Source organism: Capricornis sumatraensis, chromosome X (genome assembly GCF_032405125.1).
Source record: "Capricornis sumatraensis isolate serow.1 chromosome X, serow.2, whole genome shotgun sequence".
Classification (NCBI taxonomy): domain Eukaryota; kingdom Metazoa; phylum Chordata; class Mammalia; order Artiodactyla; family Bovidae; genus Capricornis; species Capricornis sumatraensis.
This window is the reverse complement of record NC_091092.1, coordinates 11,417,822-11,442,247: the sequence shown is the minus strand read 5'-3', so window position 1 is coordinate 11,442,247 and position 24,426 is coordinate 11,417,822. Positions and strand designations below refer to the sequence as shown.

The window sequence follows — 24,426 nt, the reverse complement described above, 5'->3', positions numbered from 1 at the left end:
AGCACATGAATCATGAACTTCCAGATGTTCAAGCTGGTTTTAGAAAAAGCAGAGGAACCACAGATCAAATTGCCAAAATCCATTGGATCATCAAAAAAGCAAGAGAGTTCCAGAAAAACATCTACTACTACTTTTTTGACTATGCTAAAGCCTTTGACTGTGTGGATCACAACAAACTATGGAAAATTCTTAAAGAGATGGGAATTCCAGACCACCTGACCTGCCTCTTGAGAAATCTGTATTCAGGTCAGGAAGCAACAGTTAGAACTGGACATGGAACAACAGACTGGTTCCAAATAGGAAAAGGAGTACGTCAAGGCTGTATATTGTCACCCTGCTTATTTAACTTATATGCAGAGTACATCATGAGAAACGCTGGGATGGATGAAGCCCAAGGTGGGATTAAGACTGCCAGGAGAAATATCAGTAACCTCAGTTATGCAAATGACACCACCCTTATGACAGAAAGTGAAGAACTAAAGAGCCTCTTGATGAACATGAAAGAGGAGAGTGAAAAAGTTAGCTTAAAGCTCAGCATTCAGAAAACTTAGATCATGACATCCTGTCTCATTTGCTGCTAAGTCACTTCAGTCGTGTCTGACTCTGTGCGACCCCATAGATGGCAGCCCGCCAGGCTCCCCCATCCCTGGGATTCTCCAGGCAAGAACACTGGAGTGGGTTGCCATTTCCTTCTCCAATGCATGAAAGTGAAAAGTGAAAGTGAAGTTGCTCATGGCAAATAGATGGGGAAACAGTGGAAATAGTGGCTGACTTTATTATTATTATTATTTTTTTTAGTCTCCAAAATCACTGTCAATGGTGACTGCAGCCATGAAATTAAAAGACACTTGTTCCTTGGAAGAAAAGCTATGGCCAACCTAGACAGCATATTAAAAAGCAGAGACATTACTTTGCCGACAAAGGTCCATTTAGTCAAAGCTATGGTTTTTCCGGTAGTCATGTATGGATGTGAGATATGGACCATAAAGAAAGCTGAGCACCAAAGAACTGATGCTTTTGATCTGTGGTGTTGGAGAAGACTCTTGAGAGTCCCTTGGACTGCAAGGAGATCCAACCAGTCCATCCTAAAGGAAATCAGTCCTGAATATTCATTGGAAGGACTGAGGCTGAAGCTGAAACTCCAATACTTTGGCCACCTGATGCTAAGAACAGACTCATTTCAAAAGACCCTGATGCTGGGAAAGACTGAAGGCAGGTGGAGAAGCGGATGACAGAGGGTGAGATGGTTGGATGGCATCACTGACTTAATGGACATGAGTTTGAGTAAACTCCAGGAGTTGTTGATGGACAAGGAGGCCTGGCATGCTGCAGTCCATGGGGTCACAAATTGTTGGACACAACTGAGCACCTGAACTGACTGAGCTGAACTCAGACTGTCGGGCAGCCTTGATCACAGCTCCTTCAGGTCAGCAATGGAGAAACAACAGTACTTGTATGAGGACTTGTCTTGAGTTCCAGATACATTGGTTGTCATCACAGACTTCATACTGGCACTTGTTTGTCGGCTGACAAGCAATTTATAAGCAGCCTTTTACATGCTAGAGACTAGAGCAAGAGTGAATTCACACAGAGCCCTGGTCAAGATTTTTTGCAGGTAAGGTTAGAGAAGAAGGAGACAGCAGAAGATGAGATGGTTGGATGGTGTCACCAACTCAATGGACATGAGTTCGAGCAAACTCCAGGAGATAATAGAGGACAAAGGATCTTGGTGTACTATAGTCCATGTGGTCACAAAAGAGTCAGACACCACTGAGCGACTGAACAAGAAGGAAAACAAGAGTTAGAGAACATTTCCTCCTTTGGACTCTCAGCCATCCCCAGGGTGGATTCCCTGCCCTCATCCTCATCTCAAGTTAATGAAGATGCTGCTTGGATGACCTACATAGTGTCTACTTTGGACAGTTTGAAGAAGGAACAAGAAGTTTTGCCTAGGGGTCTGGGCTTTATTGTAGAAGATGTTTGTCTAAGAAACCTGCAGAAGTCTGAGTGGCACTCTCAGTAACAACTTGACCTCCCAAGTTCTGACCTTTGCCTGGTAGCTAGTATTCACAGTTCCTTATTGCCTTAGTTTGCTTTCTCTTAACTTCTTTTTGTGCCTAAGGCAGTATACCTTTTTCATCCTTTCAAACCTTCATGGTGTACTGGTACTAGGCCTGTTGCCTAACTGACTTCTTCCAGATTCTTTCTTCTCAAATAGCACCCTAGCCCAGTGGTATATCTTAATTCATTGCTGTCAATGTGTTGTGTTTATTGTATTAGTGATGGTTTATAAATTACCATATCACTAGAAATTATAATTATTATTTATTAACAATATGTGTTTTGTTAGTCACTCAGTTGTGTCTGACTCTTTGCAAGCCCATGAACTATAGCCCGCCAGGGTCCTCTGTCCATGGGATTGTCCAGACAAGAGTACTGGAGTGGGTTTCCATTCCCTTCTCCAGGGGATCTTCCCAACCCAGGGATTGAACTCGGGTCTCCTGCATTGCAGGCAGATTCTTTACTGTCTGAGCCACCAGGGAAGCCCATTAACAATATATGTACCAATTAATACTAGCAGTAATAATAATTCTAAAGAAAGTGAAAGTGAAGTTGCTCAGTTGTGTCTGACTCTTTGCGACCCATGGACTGTAGCCTATCAAGCTCCTCCGTCCATGGGATTCTCCAGGCAAGAATACTGGAGTGGGTTGCCATTTCCTTCTCCAGGGTATCTTCCCGACCCAGGGATCGAACCCAGGTCTCCAACATTGCAGGCAGACACTTTAACCTCTGCACCACCAGGGAAGCCCTTAAATACAAGAATACAGTCTCTTAGAAAACCTCCTATAGAGACACAGAACTTCAGATCCAAGTACTAACATCAAAGATTTCAAGGGAGGAAAGGAAGCCAGGTTGAAAGAAGGGGGAGGAGGCGGGAGAGGGGAGGTGAAAGGGATGGCCTTATAGACGTCAATAATTCTAATGACAGCTTATTAAATATCTACTATGGGCCAGATGCTGTGCTATGTACTTTATATTTCTTTAAGACCTACAGCAGAGGTCAGATATTATATATTATTTAAGACCTGGAGAGGTCAAATATTATAACTGTTCCAACTGAAAATGGTAAACTTATTTTTACTTAAGTTTGTATAATAAAAGGAACTTCCTTTTCCAACTTCCAATGGAACCACCATCAAAGATTTCTTATCCTCATTTTTCAGGTGAGGAATCGGAGACAGAGCTGTTGCATAACTTGTCCAAAGACACAGAGTACGTTGAACCTAGTGTATCTTAGCTCAAAGCTCATGGTTTGTAATGAAACCACTAAACTATATTGGTCCCTTATTTAGTCTGCCCTATTTCTCCCCAGGATTAAATATATTTGGGATAGTAAGCTCCTTTCATGGAACTGGACATTCTATTTCTATTGTTGAGACTGCTGATCAGCAGCACTCGTTCTCTGGGTTTCTAACAAAGTAATGGTAAGGTATTTAACAAGTTGAGTCTGTTTTACCTGTTTGGATGGAAACCATGGAACAGATATGATCAAAGTCTGTGACATTAAGAACTGTTTATAATACATTTACATACTTAGCAGAGGTGATTCTCTTTCTTCTTTATTACTTTTTAAAAACTGTGACCATTTATCTTCCTTGCATTCCCTATTCCTACCCTAATCTTCCTTGTCTCCAAGATACAACCATTATATTTTTTTTTTCTTTACTGGTATTCTGATACACAAAACTTGGCTAATCCTTACCCTGGTGATAAAATAATATCTGCAAAATTATCCTGAGTCATATTTAAACAGGGAATAGGATATTTGACCAGCCATATACATGAATCTGGAGAATGGGAATAGAGGTTTAGTACCACAAGTGTATGTCTATGTGTGCCAAGTCATGTCCAACTCTTTGAGACCCTATGGACTGTAGCCTGCTAAGCTCCTCTGTTGGTGGGATTATCCAGGCAAAAATACTGGAGTGGGTTGACATTTCCTCCTCCAGGGGATCTTCCCAACCCAGAGATTGAACCTGAGTCTCCTGCATCTCCTGCATTGGCAGATGGAGTCTTTACCACTAAGCCACCTGGGAACCCCCTTAGTACCATGAGGTTTATGCCAAAGTAGAGCAGAGAGAATGTGTCTCTTGAATACATGTCTTTTGATCCCCATGCATTTAATCAACTAACATTTGCTGAGTACTTCTATCTATTAACTTAGATCCCAGGAATAGAGTGATGAACAAGAGCAACAAGTTTGCTTACACTTAACAAAAAAGCACATGATAGAAAATTAAAGAGAAGGGCAAGTATAAAAATCTGTGGTTCAAATAAGCTTAGAATATTCAACAAACAGAGAAATGCCATTGTGACTGCACCTTAATTGAGTGAAGTACAGAATGTTATGATAGGCCACATCGTATAGAGTGTTAAAAAAAGCAAGAAGCCACAGGGATGTTTAGCATTGTAGTATTGAAAATGGAGTCAAGAAGAGCCAAATGTTACCTTATGTCTGAGACTTTAGAAAAGAAAAATTCTGGTGGCTTTAACTTCATGTCTATTAAAGAAGCTGTCAAACATCCCAGGATTAAATGTTCTTACATTTGATCCCTGGTATGCCTATATTTTACCCTTTTGGTTCTAAGAACCTACACTGAAGAAGAGAGAAAGACAGTAGCTGACAATTGACATTGTACAGCTGAACATCAGAATGGGAATGCTTTGATAGACTCTTCAGATGACACAGGTATCAGATAGTCAGAGTTCAGTTCAGTTCAGTCACTCAGTCATGTCTGCCTCTTTGCAACCCCATGGACTAAAGCATGCCAAGCTTCCCTGTCTATCACCAACTCCTGGAGCTTGCTCAAATTCATGTCCATAGAGTTGGTGAAGCCATCCAACCATCTCATCCTCTGACATCCCCTTCTCCTCCTGCCTTCAATCTTTCCCAGCATCAGGGTCTTTTCAAATGAGTTGATTCTTTGCATCAGGTGGCCAAAGTATTGGAGTTTAAGCTTTAGCCTCAGCCCTTCCAATGAATATTCAGGACTGATTTCCTTTAGGATGGACTGGTTGGATCTCCTTGCAGTCCAAGGGACTCTCAAGAGTCTTCTCCAACACCACAGTTCAAAAGCATCAATTCTTTGGTGCTCAGCTTTCTTTATGGCCCAACTCTCACATCCATACATGACTACTGGAAAAACCGTAGCTTTGACTAGATGGACCTTTGTTGGCAAAGTAATGTCTGCTTTTTAATATGCTGTCTGCTGCTGCTGCTAAGTCACTTCAGTCGTGTCCGACTCTGTGCAACCCCAGAGATGGCAGCCCACCAGGCTCCCTCATCCCTGGGATTCTCCAGGCAAGAACACTGGAGTGGGTTGCCATTTCCTTCTCCAAGGCATGAAAGTGAAAAGTGAAAGTGAAGTCGCTTAGTCGTGCCCGACTCTTAGCAACCTCATGGACTGCAGCCCACCAGGCTCCTCCATCCATGGGATTTTCCAGGCAAGAGAACTGGAGTGGGGTGCCATTGCCTTCTCCTAATATGCTGTCTACGTTGGTCATAGCTTTTCTTCCAAGGAGCAAGCGTCTTTTAATTTCATGGCTACAGTCACCATCCATGGTGATTTTGGAGCCCCCCCCCAAAATAAAGTCACTCACTGTTTCCATCATTTCCCCATCTATTTTCCAGGAAGTGATGGGACCAGTTGCCATGATCTTAGTTTTCTGAATGTTTAGTTTCAAGCCAACTTTTTCACTCTCCTCCTTCACTTTCAAGAGGCTCTTTAGTTCTTTCTGCGATAAGGGTGGTGTCATCTGCATACCTGAGGTTATTGATATTTCTCCCAGCAATCTTGATTCCAACTTGTGCTTCATCCAGCCCAGCACTTCTCATGATGTACTCTGCATATAAGTTAAATAAACAGGGTGACAATATACAGCCTTGATGTATTCTTTTCCCAATTTTGAACCAGTCTGTTGTTCCATGTCCAGTCTAACTGTTGCTTCTTGACCTTCTTACAGATTCCTCAGGAGGCAGGTCAGGTGGCCTGGTATTCCCATCTCTTTCAGAATTTTCCAGTTTTTTGTGATCCACACAGTCAAAGGCTTTGGCGTAGTCAATAAAGTAGAAGTAGATGTTTTTCTCGAACTCTCTTGCTTTTTCAATGATCCAGTGGATGTTGGCAATTTGATTTCTGGTTCCTCTGCCTTTTCTAAATCCAGCTTGAGTCCTTGCCTGTAATTAACTTCCCTAGAAATCCAAGTAGCAGTCATTTTGATTGTTAGTTTGTAAACCCAATGGGCAGCTGCCATCTGCACTCCTGTGTTTTGTTGGGTGTCTGACATATTGTGAAATTTCAATGAGTACTAAGCAGTACAAATAGTAACAATTGCGAGGCCATCTTAACATTATTGGTTGGCATGTGAATACCATTTATCAGGATTGTTATGACTTATTTGTAGAAGCACTCAGTTTTGAAGTAACCCTGGCACTTTGTGTTTTTTAACAGAAGGTATCCCTTGATGTTCAGAATAGATATGATTCTGAAATGTCACACCAAGAAATTTACAGTTGATCTCATGCTAAATCTTACCAGGCTGCTTCTGATCTCGTCCTCGTCCTTTCCAGTTTTCCTTTATATGGTTCATATCTTCTGGAATTCAGGTAGAGTAGGTTAAGGGAAAGTTATACATGGGGAAATGAAGGCAGAATTGAATTCCATAAATGCCCTTGTGTTATGAGTTAATCAATGGCCAACTTCTAAAGCAGCCTTATGGCAAAATTCAGTGTTGAAATTCCTTTATAATTCTAATTTTGGTGGATAAAATTAATCCACTCTACTTGGATTTGTTCTCTTAAGTGCCCAGAATTTGACCCTTGCCATATCTCAGTAAACACCTTAAAAACCTATGTGAGTTAACAGGTATCTCCTCCATGTTGTTCTGGTTTTTGGTATGTATCCTGTAAAAGAAAATGTTAGTAGCTTAGAAAACAATTACAAAATTCACAATCCTTAGAATATCTGTTAAGGTACTGGTCATAAGAGCAAACCAGAAATGACTATAGCCCTGGTTATAGACTTTGTTTTTTTTAAATATAAATTTATTTATTTTAATTGGAGGCTAATTACTTTAGAATATTGTGTTAGTTTTGCCATACATCAACATGAATCCGCCATGGGTATACACACATTTTTTTAAAATTATTTTTTAATTGGAGGATAACTGCTTTACAATGTTGTTTGTTTCTACCACACAACAGTTTGAATCAGTCATGATCTATCTCCTCCCTCTTGAGCCTCCCTCTCTACACCTCTCCCACCTCTCTAGAGGTGGGGGTGCCAGGCTAGGCTCCCTGTGTTGTACAGTAGCTTCCCATTAGCTGTTTATTTGAAACACACATATACCTGGTAGTACACACATGTCAGCGCTGCTCTCTCAGTTCATCCCACCTTCTCCTTCCCCTGCTGTGTCTACAAGTCCATTGTCTACCTCTGCATCTCAATTCTGTGGACACTCTCATATATATTTTTACTATCAGATTGTCAGCATAGCAATATTTAACACTAGAAAAGAAGCCTGACGTACATTTCAGAAGCTGGGGACATCTGCTCTATGTACTGATAGCTGTGTAGCTGTTTCATGGTTACAGGTAGCATTTTGTTTTAGCTCTTCCTGTCAGTTGAAGTAGAAAACTTTCCTGTGTTGTTTCCATGTTTTTTTTTTTTTTTCTGATTTCTATGCAAGGTCCTAAATGGAAAAGTCAATAATCTTGAAATATGTACAGTAGAAACATAGTTGTAAACACCCAATAAAGTCATTTTACTTTTTCTCTGTTCCTACAGAAACTCAACCTATTGCATGAAGGTGTCAATGTCCTTGACTGTTGCAGAGAATGAATTAGGTCTGTGCTATAATAGCAGGATCCGGTATTTGGAAAAATCCGAGGTCACTAAAAGAAAGGAGATCTCCTGTCCAGACATGGATGACTTTAAAAAATCTGATCAGGAGCCTGATATTGTGTGGTACAAGGTAATTCAGCATGATGCATTCTTTACCTTATGTTGATAGCTGGCCTGGGGAGAGAAAAAGGGAAAGATTTTACTTTGAGTTTTTGGTACTAGATATTTCACCGAGAAGTATCAGAAGACCCACAACTAAATAATTCAGAGCTATGATTCCTATATATTACTGGTTTTCACGTATGTCCATCAGCAGGTGTCAGAAGCAATCCCAGCTTCTCCAAAGACTAGAAATGAGGAAAATAGCCCTCTACCCCAACTCATGAGAGAAAGGAGGAAGAAGAGTGATAATTTAAGCAACACGTAAAAGAAAGTATTTGAGGGACATAGAAATATTATTACTGTTAGGACAAAGGTCCATCATTACAAATAATAGTGCTTCCAAAAAGTAGCAATCGTTATTATGGTCTGTATTGTGAAAGCCACTGAAATCAGTGCAGAGGAGAGAAATGGGCCCAGTGCAGGATTTGTGAATACTGGAAATATGGGGATCTGTCAATAAACCACAATCAAAGACTGCCCAGATGAGTGTTGAATGAAGGAACTATTTACAGAGCTGTGGTTAAGGTTAAGGGAAACAAAACGGGAAGAAGCTGTGAATTACCCCTCCTAGGCCTGGCAAGGGGAAACAGCTGGGTCCATGGAACCTGGAAAGAGCAGGGCAAGTTTTTCCAGGGCTGTGGCCTTAGAGGAACATATGAACTGTGGAAGACAGAGAGGGAGTAGACAGGATGGAAACCCTAGCTCCTCTTAACTCCCACCTTCTGGTTTCCTGGGAGTGTCTCCCCTGTCATCATGAGAATTCAAACAGAATTCAGAGAGCAAACCTGGCAATAGAATCAAATAGTCTTCCGCTTCTCTGGGCGTAGAAGAGGTCAAACAAGGGCAGAGCATGGATTGAGGGGAGGAAGCAGAGAAATAAACACATGGTATTCCAACTCTGATATTCTGGCTGGGAACCTGGGGTGCCATGGTTCTTAAAAGAGACTGATCAACTGCTGCCACCTCTGAGCCACTGGTTGACACATGGTGCAGTTTTGTATCATGGCCAGAGGTGACCAGGACTTCCCAGGTGATGCATGGTAAAGAATCTTCCTGCCAGTGCAGAAGACACAAGAGATACAGGTTCAATCCCTGGGTTGGGGAAACCCCTAGAATAGGAAAAACCCCTAGAGTAGGAAATGGCAACCTACTCCAGTATTCTTGCCTGGAGAATTCCATGGAGAGAGGAACCTGGCAGGCTACAGTCCCTGGGGTCACAGAGAGTCAGACTTGACTGGGCATGCACTAGCTGGCCGGCTAGAGGTGACCAGGAAGATTTTCTGCAAAGGAATTGTGTACATTATTGCAACCAAACACACATTGATGGAGCACGTTGTTTCAGTAGAATCTGACAGACTCAGTTCCCAGGAAAGCCTAAACCTGAGCTCCTACAACTGCCATGTGCTTTTATATTTGGAAGTCTGTATTCTTGCTTGGGAAATCTGTGGACACAGCAGGCTGGTGAGGGCTACAGTCCATGGGGTTGCAAAGAGTCAGACATGACTGAACACACACACACACACACACACACTCCTACCATCTTCATACCTGGAGTAGGTACAGCATGTCCTGAAATAGAACCTCAGGTCTCTTTGTGAATAGTCATTCTCCTTTTTTTCCTGAATATTCTACCAGATAAAAAGGAACATGATGCTCATTAAGCATAAATATAGAATATCCACATTTAGTGGGATCCTTCATGGTCTCATCAGCCTTTTCAGTATTTATTAATCACTTACTATGTGCCATTCACTTCAGTAAGGTTGGTCTGTATGTTATCTCAATTAAATCTCATTCATCTTTGTGTGGTGGGCACTATTATCCTCATCTAGTAGAGAAAAACTTGAGTATTAGAGGAATGTTGAGACTTACTCAAAGCTACTAAACTAACAAAGCCTCATTTTATAGTCAAGGCAGGGTGATTCCAGAGTCCATTCTATTAATCGCTACCCTTTCCTGCAATAGGCTTAGAGCTAAACCCGGTCTCAATTGCAGGCACTTTTATAAGACAGAGAAAAAAGGTTTTATTTCAATTTTATGGTTCAGAAAGGAGGTAGACTAGCTCAAGAGTTAGCAAATATGAGTAAAATCCAGGTCAGGAGTTTTCTCTTATAATGTTCATTCTATCACATCTTTTATCTTTCCACTAAATTCTTTCTTCCCTTCTTCACATCTCTAGACATCACCATTGTCATTGTATATCAAAGCAGTTTTTTCCCCTGGGAAGAGCTAACCCTTACTCTTTCTTAGAAATGGACTAATGATGGTGAGGCAAAGGGTTTTTCCACTTCTGTCTGGATAATAACATTTAATATTTCTATAATCTTTTTATAATTGATAATAATCATAATGATGAGTAACATTTATTAACTACTCACTATATGCCATATTCTATTTTAAGTGTTTTATATGGATTAATTCAGTTTCTATATTCTCAATCTCTACTGTCCTAAGTAGATATTATTATTATCCCCATTTTACAAAATAAGTGACTGGAGATTCAGACAAGTTAAATGACTTTTCAAAACTCACACAGCAGTTTGTGACTTGCAGTTTGGCTCCTGGACCCTTCCACTCACTCACTATACAAATGGGTTAGGATGAAAAATTAAAAAGTTACAGAGCCTCTGAAGCTCCCAATGGTGTTGTTAACCCCACTTTTCACACAAGATTTCAAGTAAATCCTTGAAAAAATGTATTGTATTGGAAAAACATTTCCTTTTTAGCCAATAATTTGATCATCTGCCTTGCTTGCTTTGCAATCTGTACATTTCCTACCAGACTGAACATGAAGTGATTTTGCTCTGATCACAGCAATGAAAAGAGGATGACACACTTCTCCAGAGTTAATTCTGATGCATATACAAGGTTAGAAATGTACAATGTATTATCTGCAGTGTTTTGACAGTGCAAAGTATATGGCTTGCATGATCCTTTTCTCAGTCTTCTTTTCAAATATATCTGTAATATTTAAACTTCTTTCTTTTCCAACCGTCCTGTTATGGCAGGCCTTTGAGGACTGTTCTTCCATGCCTGCACCTAGTCAGTCACAGCTGGACAGGAAGGTAGAAATGACTCATTTGCTACTGGGGCGTGTTCTTAAAGATGAGTGAGTAAATCTATCCTGGTTGTCCTTGGAATGTAAAGAGACATGTGTTAGGGGTCTGAAAGTCCTTTATCTGAACTCTTTTAGTTAGCAAAAAGAAGTGAGAGGAGATGCTACACTTTTAGCACTTCTTCTTGATGCTATGAATAAGCTTAGATATTAGAACAGAACATACAATGATCTCAGTGCTTTTAGAAATATTTTTGAAACGAGAGGTAAAGATTATTTTCTTTATTGAACTAAGAAGAACACTAGAACAACCTAATTATTTACTGAGAACACTTGACACAAGAGTGTAGAGTCCCTGTATCCCATCTCCAAACAAAAGAATTCCCTAACCTTAGCAGGACATTAGCAATGAAAATATAAATACATACTTTGGGGTAAAACACACATCTATGTAATTAGTTTCCTCGGTTGATAAAAGGCTGATGTTAATGTGGTCAAAGTTTGAATCCTTTTCCTTGCCACAATTATCTTAATTTCAGATGTTTGCCATTGGTTATAATGGAGTGGATAAGGGCATCATAGATCGGTCAGTGTAAATTCATTCATTCATTTATTATATATTTATTGGTTACCTACTATGTGCATATTGATATCTAATTGATTTTTAATAGCTGCATCATAGTTCATAGGCAAGATATAAACTTGGCTTATTCAACCATTTTTCAGATGGATATTCATTTTCTTCCTAGTTTTTTGTTTTAAATAGTCACAGTATTTAAAAAACATCCCTGTAAACATATCCTTCCATTCATGACATATAAGATAGAAATGATCTCTATCAGTACTATTGTTCAACATTGTTTTGGAGGTTATAGCTGATGCCATATGAAAATTAAATGAATTATATAAATATTGGAAAAGAAGAGACAAGATAATCTTATTTTTCAGATTGTATAACAGTATACCAAGAAAACCCAAGAGACTAAACAACAAAAAATAGAATCAATGAGATCATTTGATAAGGTAGCTTAATAAAAATATACAAAATATTTAATGATTTTTATTTTTGTCAGTTAATAATCAATTAGACATGTAAAGGAAAAAATGAAATTGTCCCATTTATAACAATAAAAAAATCTATGAAGCAATTTGGAATACCTTTAACAATTATGGGAGGAAACCTATATAAAACTATAATTTTGTTAAAGGACATAAAATATTGTCTAAATCAATGGAAAGGCACAGCATGTTTCTGCATTGGAAGATCTCAAAAAAAAAAAGATTAGTTATTCCTAATATCATATAAATAATGAATCCCATTTGCTAAAATATGAATTTTTAAAAAATCAGACAATATAAACATTATAGAATTCATATGTATGTATGAATGTATCAGCTTTGCAAATGAAATTTCAGAAAAAAAAATCATTAATGAGAGATGACTTATTCTGATATTGAAATTAGTGTAAAACAATATCAATTAAAATAATAAGTTTAAAAATAATAAATAGATCAGTTGAATAGAGAATCCAGAAAATAAATTATGTGTATATGAAAATTTAGTGTATAATAACATTTCATTACATGAGTGTGGAGGAGGGATAATACAAGTATATGTGTGTGTTCAGTTGCTTCAGACTCTTTGTGATCCTATGGACTGTAGCCCACCAGGCTCCTCTGTCCATCAGATTCTCCAGGCAAGAATACTGGGATAGGTTGTCATGCCCTCCTCCAGGGGATCTTCCTGACCCAGGGATCAAACCCATGTCCCTTATCTCTCCTACATTTGGCAGGCGAGTTCTTTACCACTAGCGCCATCTTTACCACTTATCTTGCTATACATTCTGATAATTTTCCTTTTTTCTTGATGCTAAGTTGGATAATACAAAGTTTTATTTTTTATTTTTATTTTGCATTTCAGTATAGTTGATTTATAAAGTTGTGTTAGTTTCAAGTGTACAGCAAAGTGATTCGGTTATACATCTACATATCCATTCTTTTTTCATTATACATATCAATTCATTTTCAAATTCTTTTTCCATATACGTTGTTACAGAATGTTAAGTAGAGTTCACTATGCTATACAGTAGGTCACTGTTGATTATCCATTTTATATATAATGATGTGTGTATGTTAATCCCAAATTCCTAATTAATGCCTCATCCTACCTTTCCCTTTTGGTAATCATGAGTGTGTTTTCATAGCCTGTGAGTCTATTTCTGTTTTCTAAATATGTTCATTTAAATTTACCCTGAAAAATCAGCTGATAACCTTATGGGCATTTCCTTATATGTTATTTGTTGCTTTTTCTTTGTTGCCTTTAATATTTTCTCTTTAAGTTTCATCAGTTGGATTAATCTGTGTCTCGGCATGTTCTTCCTTGGATTTGTCCTATATGAGACTGTCTGTTTTTCCTGGACTTGAGTGTTTCCTTAGCCGTATTAGGGATGCTTTTGGCTACTACCTCTTCAAACATTTTCTCAGACCTTTTCCCTCTCTTCTCCTCCTGGGACCCCTGTAATGCTCATGTTGCTGTGTTTGATGGTGTTCCATGAGTCTCTTAGACTCTCCTCTTTTATTTCCCCTCCTTTTTCTTTATTCCATTTCATGGCAGTGATTTTCACCAGTCTGTCTTCCAGTTCACTTATTTGTTCTTCTGCCTCATTTATTCTTCTATTGATTCCTTCTAGTTTTATTTCCATTTCAGTTACTGTATTGTTCACATCTGTTTATTTGTTCTCTAAGTCTTCTACTTCTTTGTTAAAGATGGCTTGTATCTTGGTTTGTGCCTTCATTCTTTTTCCAAGATCTCTATTCTGAGTTCCTTTTCAGGCCATTAGCATATCTCCACTTCTCTTCGTTGTTCTTCTGTGTGTGTGTGTGCGTGCGCGCAGTCTTCCTGGTGGGAGGGACTGGGGCCTGCTGGCTGGTGGATGGAGTTAGGTCTTGTCCCTGGTGGGCGGGGCTGTGTCAAGGGGCATGTCTAGAGGTGGCTGTGAGCTCATGGTGGCTTTAAGCAACCTGTCAATAGATGTGGCTCTGTTCCTACCCTGTTTGTTGTTTGGCCTGAGGCATCCCAGCATTGGAACCTGCAGGCTGCTCAGTGGGGCCAGATCTTGGTGCCAAAAGGGTGACCTCTGGGAGAGCTCATACTGATGAATATTCCCTGGGGCCTCTGCACCAGTGTCATTGTCCCTGTAGTGGGTCACAGCTGACCCCTGCTACCCCAGGAGACCTTCTAAAATGCACAGGTAGGTCTGGCTCAGGCTCCTATGAAGTCATGGCTTTGCCCTGGTTCCCCATGCATGTAAAACCTTGTGTGCACCCTCCAATAATGGAATATCTGTTTCCCTCAGTCCTATAGAGCTCCTGTACTCAAGCCCCACTGGCCTTCAAAGCCAAATGCTCTGGGGGCTCTTTCTCCTGACATCAGACCCCTAGACTGGGGAAATTGACATGGGGCTCAGAACTTTCACTCCTGTGAGTGAACCTCTGCCATATAATTATTTTCTAGTTTGTAGGTCACCCACTTGGCAGTTATGGGATTTGATTATATCACAAAAGTGCCCCTCCTATCATCTCATTGTGGCTTTTTTGTCTTTGGATGTATTAATAGAATGTGCTTTTTGATAAGTTCTAGTCTTTTTTCTCAATGGTTGTTCAGCAGTAAGTTGTGATTTTGGTGTTTTGTGAGAGGCAGTGAACTCAAGTCTTTTTACTCCATCATCTTGTCTCCCAGAAAATCCTGACAATTTTCTTAAAGAGGCAGAAAGGTGGTCTTTGGAGACCTCAAAATACCACAGCCCAATTGACCAGCACATTTTTTGCTAAAAAAATGGTTTATCAAAATTCTTGGGGATTTTGAATTCCTTTTAAAAACCTAACATTAATATATGCCTTATTTTGTAACCAGAAAATTACACTGCATCCTTAAAATCTTAATCTATTTGACTAGAATTTTCAAAGATACTTTTATTCAGAAAGAATGAGCTAGGAATACCAGGAAGGCTTCAGTTTTGTGTCCCCTAAAACTACAGTAAGTAACACAAGGTTTAAGACCCATTCATCCTTGTTTTTATTTTTAGATATGGTATTAGTCATGGGAAAATGGTTATTTGCTATTTGCAAATTATAAAAAAAAATATGGGTTGTTGTTGAGGAATGGGTATTTGATATATGTAAAACGCATCAATATTTGAGTCTGGAGACCTGGATTCTTGCCATTATTATATCATTAATGTGGATGAGTAATTGGATGCCCTGAGGCCTCTATTTCCACCCATATAAACTAGATTTAATAATGTCTGCCATATATCTCAGACATGGTTTAAAAATCTAATGGCCAAAATCCTTATTTGATATTTGCTTCTACTATAGAAAGGGAAATGTTACATAGGATGGTGGAAATAAAGTTACCCAGGACATCTTAAACTCTAATTGGGAATTTAAGATGGAGGGTTTTTTAAAAGTCACATTATTCTTTTTAATCTACAACGTAAATTATATCCTTTTACTTGTGCAATTTGATGTGTTTTGGTGAATATATATGCCATAAACAAGATAGAGAACATTTCTATCATTCCAATTTTTTCCATGTCCTTTAGTATTTGATCCTTTCCTCCCAGCCCCAGTCTTCACTAAAAAGATATGTTTTCTCTCCCACCGGTTTTGTATTTTTCCAGATTGTCATATAAATGGAATAATATGATATGTAGCCTTCTGTGCCTGTCTTCATTCACTTAGTATAATAGATTTGAGATTACTCTATGTTGTGGTATATATCATTCCTTTTATTGCTGAGCAAGAGTCCAATATTCCATTGTAGAGATGTACCACTGTTTAACCATTCATGCATTGATGACCATTTGCTTCTGTGTTTTGGTGATAGGAATAAAGATTTTAAAGGTTGACTTTTGACTGTACAATGTCTGGATTTATCAAAATGATATGTTTTTGTCAACTTTTATAATTTTTGACCTGTTTCTCTCTAATTTAACAGGAGTTTGCTCTTGATCTTTCCTAAACTGTTATAAGAATCCAGGCTTAAAAGGGTCTTCCTATATATCCTTAATGACATTAATGACATTCAAGAGATAAAAACAGATCAAAGTTATTTAAAGCTGTTTAAGCAATGTATCTGAAATAATCTGACTACCTTCTATATATCCATTAGAAGATCTTTTAGAAATGCACATTCCATCATAGTATGCCACTACTAAAAGCACTCCAATGAGACTATAAACACTAAAAAGTTAGTAGTTTTTTGTTGTTGTTGTTGAGTATTTACAGAGCCTTACAATCTGCCACACATGTTTATTCATTAGCTAATTCAGTTCTTAGAACAGCCTTATGTGATAGCTTATACAGTGATGGAGCTGGAATTTGAAACTTGACAATGTGCAAATATCTTAGAATGGAATTTAAGTATCTGAGCTTAGACTACTCAGTACCATTTTCAAGAGATCAACGCTATTCATATTTTTTGCCATTCCATGCTTTTTCACATCTGAGTGCTTCTCCATACATTATCCCCTCTATCCAGTATGTCCTGCTTGCCTGCCTTTTATATATTGTTCAAAACTCAGCTCATGTGCTTATAGTATGCTACCTGCACACCAAACCTCTCTGTTCATGCCCAGTCTGGTGTAATCTTGGATAATTCAGCAGTAGCATGTCTTCAAATAATTCTTCTGTTCCTTTCTCCCTTTCTTCTCCTTTTGGTATTACCATTACTTTTATGTTACATCTTACGCTATCATCTTCTTTCCTGTTATATAGGAAAGAGAGAAGACTGGAGCTGACTATTTCTTCCCCCACATTAAAGGGTAGAGGAGACTGTATTCCAGGTCTTTCATGGGCAGACTTTGGGTATATTTCAAAATGTTTTTACTTTCCCCATCCTCTGTCAGAAGCAAGATTTTTCTCTGATCTTCACCCTGAGAACCTGATGGGGCTCCTGGAGGTGAAACTTACCAAAGTGTGGGCCACCCTCCAAGACTGGGCACCCATGGGTTTTCATTTCTCAAGCTAGTTCACATTTAGTCTACATAAGTTAGTCAGTTATTCTTTAAGTGTTCCTACCTGTTGCTGGCTCCTGAAGCTACATCTGCTCCCAGGGAACTGTCATTCTCTGTATCCACATGTCTCTCCAGCTTCTGGGACAATGGCTTTTACTGTGACCTCAGTTACCTGATGGAAATAAAAGAAGTTATTGAGTTTCAGGTTGTTCAGCTATTTTCTTGTTGTTAGGATAGTAGCGACAACTTCCAAGTCCCTTGTATGTCAGATAAGAAACAGTAAATCAACTCTTTCTTTGGAATGGCCACTTTGGATTGTCTTTTGAAAGGTCTGCAGACTACTGTAGAAATATGAATGACACTAACTCCTAATACTTATTAACATATCCAGATAGATGTGTATGTAATCTGAAAGCTGGATGCTGAGGGTAATAACAATAATAAAATAATTTGTTGTTGTTCAGTCACTAAGTTGTGTCTGGCTCTTTGTGACTCCCACCCCACCCCCTCCATGGACTGCAGCACGCCAGGCTTCTCTGTCCTTCAGTATCTCCCAGACTTTGCTCAAATTCATGTCCACTGAGTCAGTGATGATATCTAACCATCTCGTCCTCTGTAGTCCCCTTCTGCTCCTGCCTTCAATCTTTCCCAACATCAGGGTCTTTTCCAGTGAGTCAGCTCTTTGCATCAGGTGGCCTAAGTACTGGAATTTCAGCTTCAGCGTCACTCCTTCAAATGAATATTCAGGACTGATTTCCTTTAGGATTGACTGGTTGGATCTCCTTGCAGTCCAAGGGACTCTCAAGAGTCTTCTTCAGCACCATAGTTCAAAATCATCAATTTCTTGGCACTCAGCCTTCTTTATGGCTAATATTTATTGCATGATTTTAACATGTGATTTAGCATGCTCTATATTAGAGCATTTATATGCATTGCTTCATTTAATGCCAATAATTACCCCTATTTAGTAAATATTATTATTATCACCAACCTTTTAAAATATAAATTTATTTATTTTAATTTTAGGCTAATTACTTTACAATATTGTATTGGTTTTGCCATATATCACCAACTTTAAAAAAAAATAGATGAAACAACTGAGACTTAGATTGGTTAAGTAGCATGCTCAAGAACATATAACTTGAGATTACATCCCAAGTATTTGAATATGGAATTTATACTGAACCACTGTGGAGGTACCAACTTTACCATTAGGACTGTGAAGATAGAAGGTTGAGAAATAGAGCTAGGGAGGGGAAAGGCTCCATGCAGTGGGTTATCCTAGGAATTTGGAGTGCAAGTGCAAAATTGATACCCAATTCACCATTGTGTTCCTACCTCTTCAATCTTTAATGTGTAAAGAAAGTTCTGGTTTCCTTCAAATTGTTAGGCAGAAGCCTAGGTGGCTCTGTGGAATATTCCAATCTCCAGAGGAAAGGAGAGAAGTTGGCTCTGAGGGAATGGGTGCTAGGTATTTGAAGAGCACCAGTGTTTATGTGATTGCCTTATGGTCTCACAGATGCTTTGTGTCTGAACTTCAGAATCAGAATAAATATTTAAATGACTCTTCCTGGTATTCTTACCACGAGAAATGAGTCCTGTGCTCTGAAAATAACCAAAGTAACCATGCCTAACAAATGAAGCTGGTGGAAATACACCCGTGGGTGTGATGATGCTCTCTCAGAAACAGACTGTGAATGTAGTGGGGAATATTTCAGGATGGGAACTCCCAGATCCAAATGTGGCTGGCAACTTCAAGGGGCTTGGTCCATGGATATTTCTTTTGAATATCATAGGCTCCCAATATAGCAACTGTTGGCGAGTGACGTATGCCGTTTGGGAAGGCTAGGAAGAATGGAAGGAAGCTGGGATTTATATATTTTTTTAAACTTTATTTATTTTTAATTGATTGATGATTGCTTATAATATTTGTTTGATTTCCGTCATATATCAGCAGGATCTTCATTGTGCAGGATCCTTTGTTGTGGTGTATGGACTCTGATTGTGCTGCAAGAGCTCAGTAGTTGTGGTGCATGGGCTTAGTGTCTCTGTGGCATGTTGGATTTTAGCTCCCCAACCAGGGACTGTATCCCTGTCCCCTTCATTGCAAGGTGGGTTCTTTACCACTGTGCCACCAGGGAAGTGCCAGAAAGCTTCACTTTGAAGGTTGATGTTATTTTGACTGAGCAAGGATGTCCTGTAGCAAACTGTTCTATGAAGGGACAACTGGGCCACAAACTGAAGCTGTTTATTAAACTTAGGGACCTCCAGCCAAACACTGAAAGCTTCCAGTTGATGAAGTTCAATTTGATGATCTCAAAGGCATTAAATATTAGAGGAATTACACACTGAAAACAATATTAGGGGTCTGTTCACATTCCAAACTCTGGTTCTTTGTCCTCAGATAAACAACCATCTTGAGAGTTGATCTATATGATACCCACACTTTGTCTCCCACCAGGTTGTCAGAATAAAACTAAACAGGTCTGGGGGGAGTGAAGTCTGATAATGTTGTCTGTCCAATAGGAAATAGATGGTGGGGATATTAGGGGCAAGACAAAAGCAGTGACAGCAGTAAGCTAGCAGCCTGTTGCCCGGAAGAGATGCTGCAAAGAATGGAGTGAAAAACCCGAAAGACTTCTGAAATTTGATATAGGCATCTAGACGTGGGTAGGAGCCAATGAGATAACTTTGTGAAGGATGGGTTTGTCAGGGTAGGATATCATCTATAAGGCTCTTCTGAACAAAATATAGTTTCTCTACCTACTTGCTAGGGTTACTTTTTTTTAATTTTATTTTATTTTTAATTATTTTTTTTTATTTTTTTAAATTATTTGTTTTTTTTAATTTTAAAATCTTTAATTAGGGTTACTTTTAGAGTGGCCTGTTAGGAGCTATACATTGTCAGTGGGTGAAAGTATTATGTTGCTGAGCAATGGTTAATCAAGTGGGTGAAAGTATTATGTTGCTGAGGAATGGTTAATCAATTAGTGAAGATTTGTTTTTACTTGATTAGTCCATTAGCACCAGTTTTCACAAAGCAGAGCCAGAGGTTTAGAGGAGATGTAATCCAGGATTGCAAAACTTTAGGGATGGAAAGCATTCTTTGTGCTGGATGACCACTCACCTGACAAGAGTGTGATGAATAAACTCTAAGCCTCTTGATTCTGGCTGCTCATATGGTAGTGTATAGTATCCCCACATGCAGAGTGAAAAACAGACCTACAGAAATTAAGCAAATTTTTCAAGATCTCAGAACTTGGGTGAACCCTAGATTTTGACCTAGAGCCATCTTGCTCTGAATTCACTTTGCCTTTTTGTGTATACTACATTATCCCCAAGGGCTGGAGGTGACCTGAAGATAACATTTCCCTATGCCACAGTTTTTTTTTTACAAAACTCTATTGGGTACAAAGAATCCTTTATAAGGCTAGATGACAATTTGAAAAGTATTTGGGACTGTCTGTGTCTCTCCCAAGAACATGTGAAGATTCCAGGCTATTCATCAGGAGTTACTTGGTAATTCCTGTATACTCTTTAAATATTAATTCATGGGGGAAAAACAAAGCAATATGCAGAGAAAATGAAAATAGTCAGAGCTAATTGCACATGGATTCTCCCCAAAAAGTGACATTAGAAAATGAAGCCATTTGTCTTTGAATGAAATGAATGTGTGGACTCATTTGCCTGCCCCTATTACTGCTATGTGAAAGTGAAGCGGCTCCATTTTCATTTCCCTTTCCTATCAAAGTTCCCAGAGGGGCAATATTTTTGTTTAATGACCTTCAGAATGATTCTTTAGAAATCTGAGGCTATCAGAGTTGGAAGCAATGCGAAAATAATTGTGGATTATTATTGTATGACGGTAGTGGCAGCTGGACTATTTTTTTTCCCTTTCTATTCAGTCTTTCTTCTTCATTTTCCCAGAAACCTTATATCCCAAGTTTTAACTCAGAAGCAAATCTCATATAGGTGATAAACCTCGCCAGAATGGTACATAATATAATTTCAGACAGACCTTTAAGTGTTCTTTGGAAAGACCCTAGGGAGTGAGGTAGTTTTATATCTAGACACCCTAGATACTATTACTTTTATTTACTCTCTGACAATGTGTGTGGGTAGTTGTATTAGACATGAAGCAAGTATATCTCTTAAATATTATACCTGTGAACTGAAGTGTCAGTTTTTGTGTTTTGTTGTCCAAACTGCTATCATTGCAAAAAAAAAAAAATTTGTTACGGTAAAAACTAATAAATGGGTACTCACTCTCCCAAATCATTTTATGAACATGTGTACACACTCGTGCAAAAGCAGGGCTGGGAATTGAGAGTCAGTACCAATTTTACTTTTGCATCAATATTTAGGATATATGTGCAGAGGGTAGGAGTGAGGATGGGGAGAAGAAGATGTAGAAGAGATATTGTATATACTAGGGGGAAAGTAGCAACTGCCTGCAACTATTATTCAGGTCATCTGCCTCATGATCAATTTTTTAATTGCCTTAACTGATTGATCCAGTATTTAAATGATAAAATACTTGACTTTCAATTCAATTCACCCCCTTACAGCTGTCCCCTACACCTTCACTAATCTTTATATAACTTTTGACCACCACTTTTGTTAAACATTTGAGATGTGTGGTAGACAAACTGGAACAATATGGAGAAAGTAGTCTAAGAAAATTATCAAAAGCCAAAGCCACTTGTTTGAATATTCTTACATACTCTGCTATTTTATCTCTGTCAGTCTATGGAAAGGTGTTAGCTATTCATTTCTAGTAAATCCAATTCCAGTAGCAACACATTCTTATCAAGAGAGCAAAAGAATTGACTTCAAAAACCAAATCTTATTCTCTGGTTACACATCACTGAACTCAGAAAGTAAGTGGATAATTTCTCCATCACCTTACTTCATCAAAGTGTGTCCTCATTTTACCTAGCTATGTTTCTAGAGAATTCCTCAAGCTTAATTTTCTTGACCCCCTTCCCTACCCTCAATTTCCCCACAATAGATCTCTTAACTATGCGGAGAGAGATTTTTGAATGTTATTATTAGTTTTTACTATAAGTAGTGAAATCACTGCCAGTGAAAGCCAATTAGAAGTTTTTAATAATGCCTGAGACTCTTGTTGTCTATTATGTTGCTAAGCAAACACTGTCCTCTTAGAACTCTTAGCACATATCCCTGTTACATAGAAAGAACCAGGGCACTAAATGCCATTTAGTGACTGGGTCGGGAAGATCCCCTGGAGAAGGAAATGGCAACCCACTCCAGTATTCTTGCCTGGAGAATCTCATGGACAGAGGAGCCTGATTGCAAAGAGTCGGGCACGACTGAGCGACTTCGCTTTCACTTTCTACCTCTTTCACATTGGCAGATCTTGTATGCTTTTCTGTTTTTGCACTATGTCTTTAAGGCCTTTCAGCTCTTAGGATCAGGCCTTTAAAGTGATTCTTAGAATGATAGTTGTGATGTTTCAATGGATACAATATGATGGCTTTGTGAGGTATTCTGGTTATTGACATAACTCTTTAGCTATGTATTGTGAAAACTAAAGAGAAGAGTATAAAAAAGTATAAGTACTAAACTGAGATTACTAAGACTTAGTAATATAATTTTTTTTTACTTAATTGCAAACACTTTCTCTGCAGGAATGCAAGCCAAAAATGTGGAGAAGCATCATAATACAGAAAGGAAATGCTCTTCTAATCCAGGAGGTTCAAGAAGAAGATGGGGGAAATTACACTTGTGAGTTGAAGTATGAAGGAAAACTTGTAAGAAGAACAACTGAATTGAAAGTTACAGGTAAGCATTGGTTTTACCAAATCATAGCAAATGAGATTTTAAGTATAATTTGGTACAGGAAGAAAAAGGTTCCAAACAAAGAGTAAACTTGCTGTGACTTTAGCATTAGCTACAAATGAAATAGTTGTGAAGGTCACAATTAATAAGTTGTAATGCTAAGCTCTATGTGGAATCAGTTCAGTCGCTCAGTCATATGCAACTCTTTGTGACCCCATGAACTGCAGCACGGCAGGCCACCCTGTCCATCACCAACTCCCAAAGTTCACCCAAACCCATGTCCATTGAGTCGGTTATGCCATCCAGCCATCTCATCCTCTGTCATCCCCTTCTCCTCCCACCTTCAATCTTTCCCAGCATCAGGGTCTTCTCAAATGAGTCAATTCTTCTCATCAGGTGGACAAAGTAGTGGAGTTTCAGCTTCAACATCAGTCCTTCTAGTGAATACCAAGGACTGATCTCCTTTAGGATGGACTGGTTGGATCTTCTTGCAGTCCAAGCGACTCTCAAGAGTCTTCTCCAAAACCACAGTTCAAAAGCATCAGTTCTTCCACACTCAGTTCCTTTATAGTCCAACTCTCACATCCACACATGACTACTGGAAAAACCAAAGCCTTGACTAGACGGACCTTTGTTGACAAAGTAATGTCTCTGCTTTTCAATATGTTGTCTAGGTTGGTCATAACTTTCTTTCCAAGGAGTAAACATCTTTTAATTTCATGGCTGCAATCACCATCTGTAGTGAATTTAGAGCCCAGAAAAATAAAGTCAGCCACTATTTCCACTGTTTCCCCATCTATTTGCCATTAAGTGATGAAACTGGATGCCATGATCTTAGTTTACTGAATGTTGAGCTTTAAGCCAACTTTTTCACTCTTCTCTTTCAATTTCATCAAGAGGCTTTTTAGTTCTTTTTCAGTTTCTACCATAAGGGTGGTGTCATATGCATATCTGAGGTTATTGATATTTCTCCTGGCAATCTTGATTCCAGCTTGTGCTTCCTCCAGCCCAGCGTTTCTCATGATGTACTCTGCATAGAAGTTAAATAAGCAAGGTGACAATATACAGCCTTGATATACTCCTTTTCCTATTTTGGAAACCATCTGTTGTTCCATGTCCAGTTCTGTTGCTTCCTGACCTGCATACAGATTTCTCAGGAGGCAGGTCAGGTGGTCTGCTATTCCCATCTCTTTCAGAATTTTCCACAGTTTATTGTGATCCACACAGTCAAAGGCTTTGGCATAGTCAATAAAGCAGAAATAGATGCTTTTCTGGAACTCTTTTGCTTTTTCCATGATCCAGTGGATGTTGGCAATTTGAGCTCTGGTTCCCCTGCCTTTTCTAAAACCAGTTTGAACATCAGGAAGTTCATGGTTCATGTATTGCTGAAACCTGGCTTTGAGAATGTTAAGCATTATTTTAACTAGCATGTGAGATGAGTGCAATTGTGTGGTAGTTTGAGCATTCCTTGGCATTGCCTTTCTTT

The 24,426-nt window shown here is 38.9% G+C and overlaps 1 protein-coding gene across 1 annotated transcript in view; it reads left to right on the top strand.

Moving 5' to 3' along the window:
• Positions 1-24,426, top strand: part of IL1RAPL2 (interleukin 1 receptor accessory protein like 2) — a 575,701-nt gene that overhangs the window by 30,774 nt on the left and 520,501 nt on the right. Inside the window, exons 3-4 of the mRNA XM_068962509.1 lie at positions 7,848-8,034; positions 22,790-22,943. Of these exons, the coding sequence (XP_068818610.1) occupies positions 7,848-8,034; positions 22,790-22,943 (341 nt within the window). The remainder of the gene's footprint in view (positions 1-7,847; positions 8,035-22,789; positions 22,944-24,426) is intronic.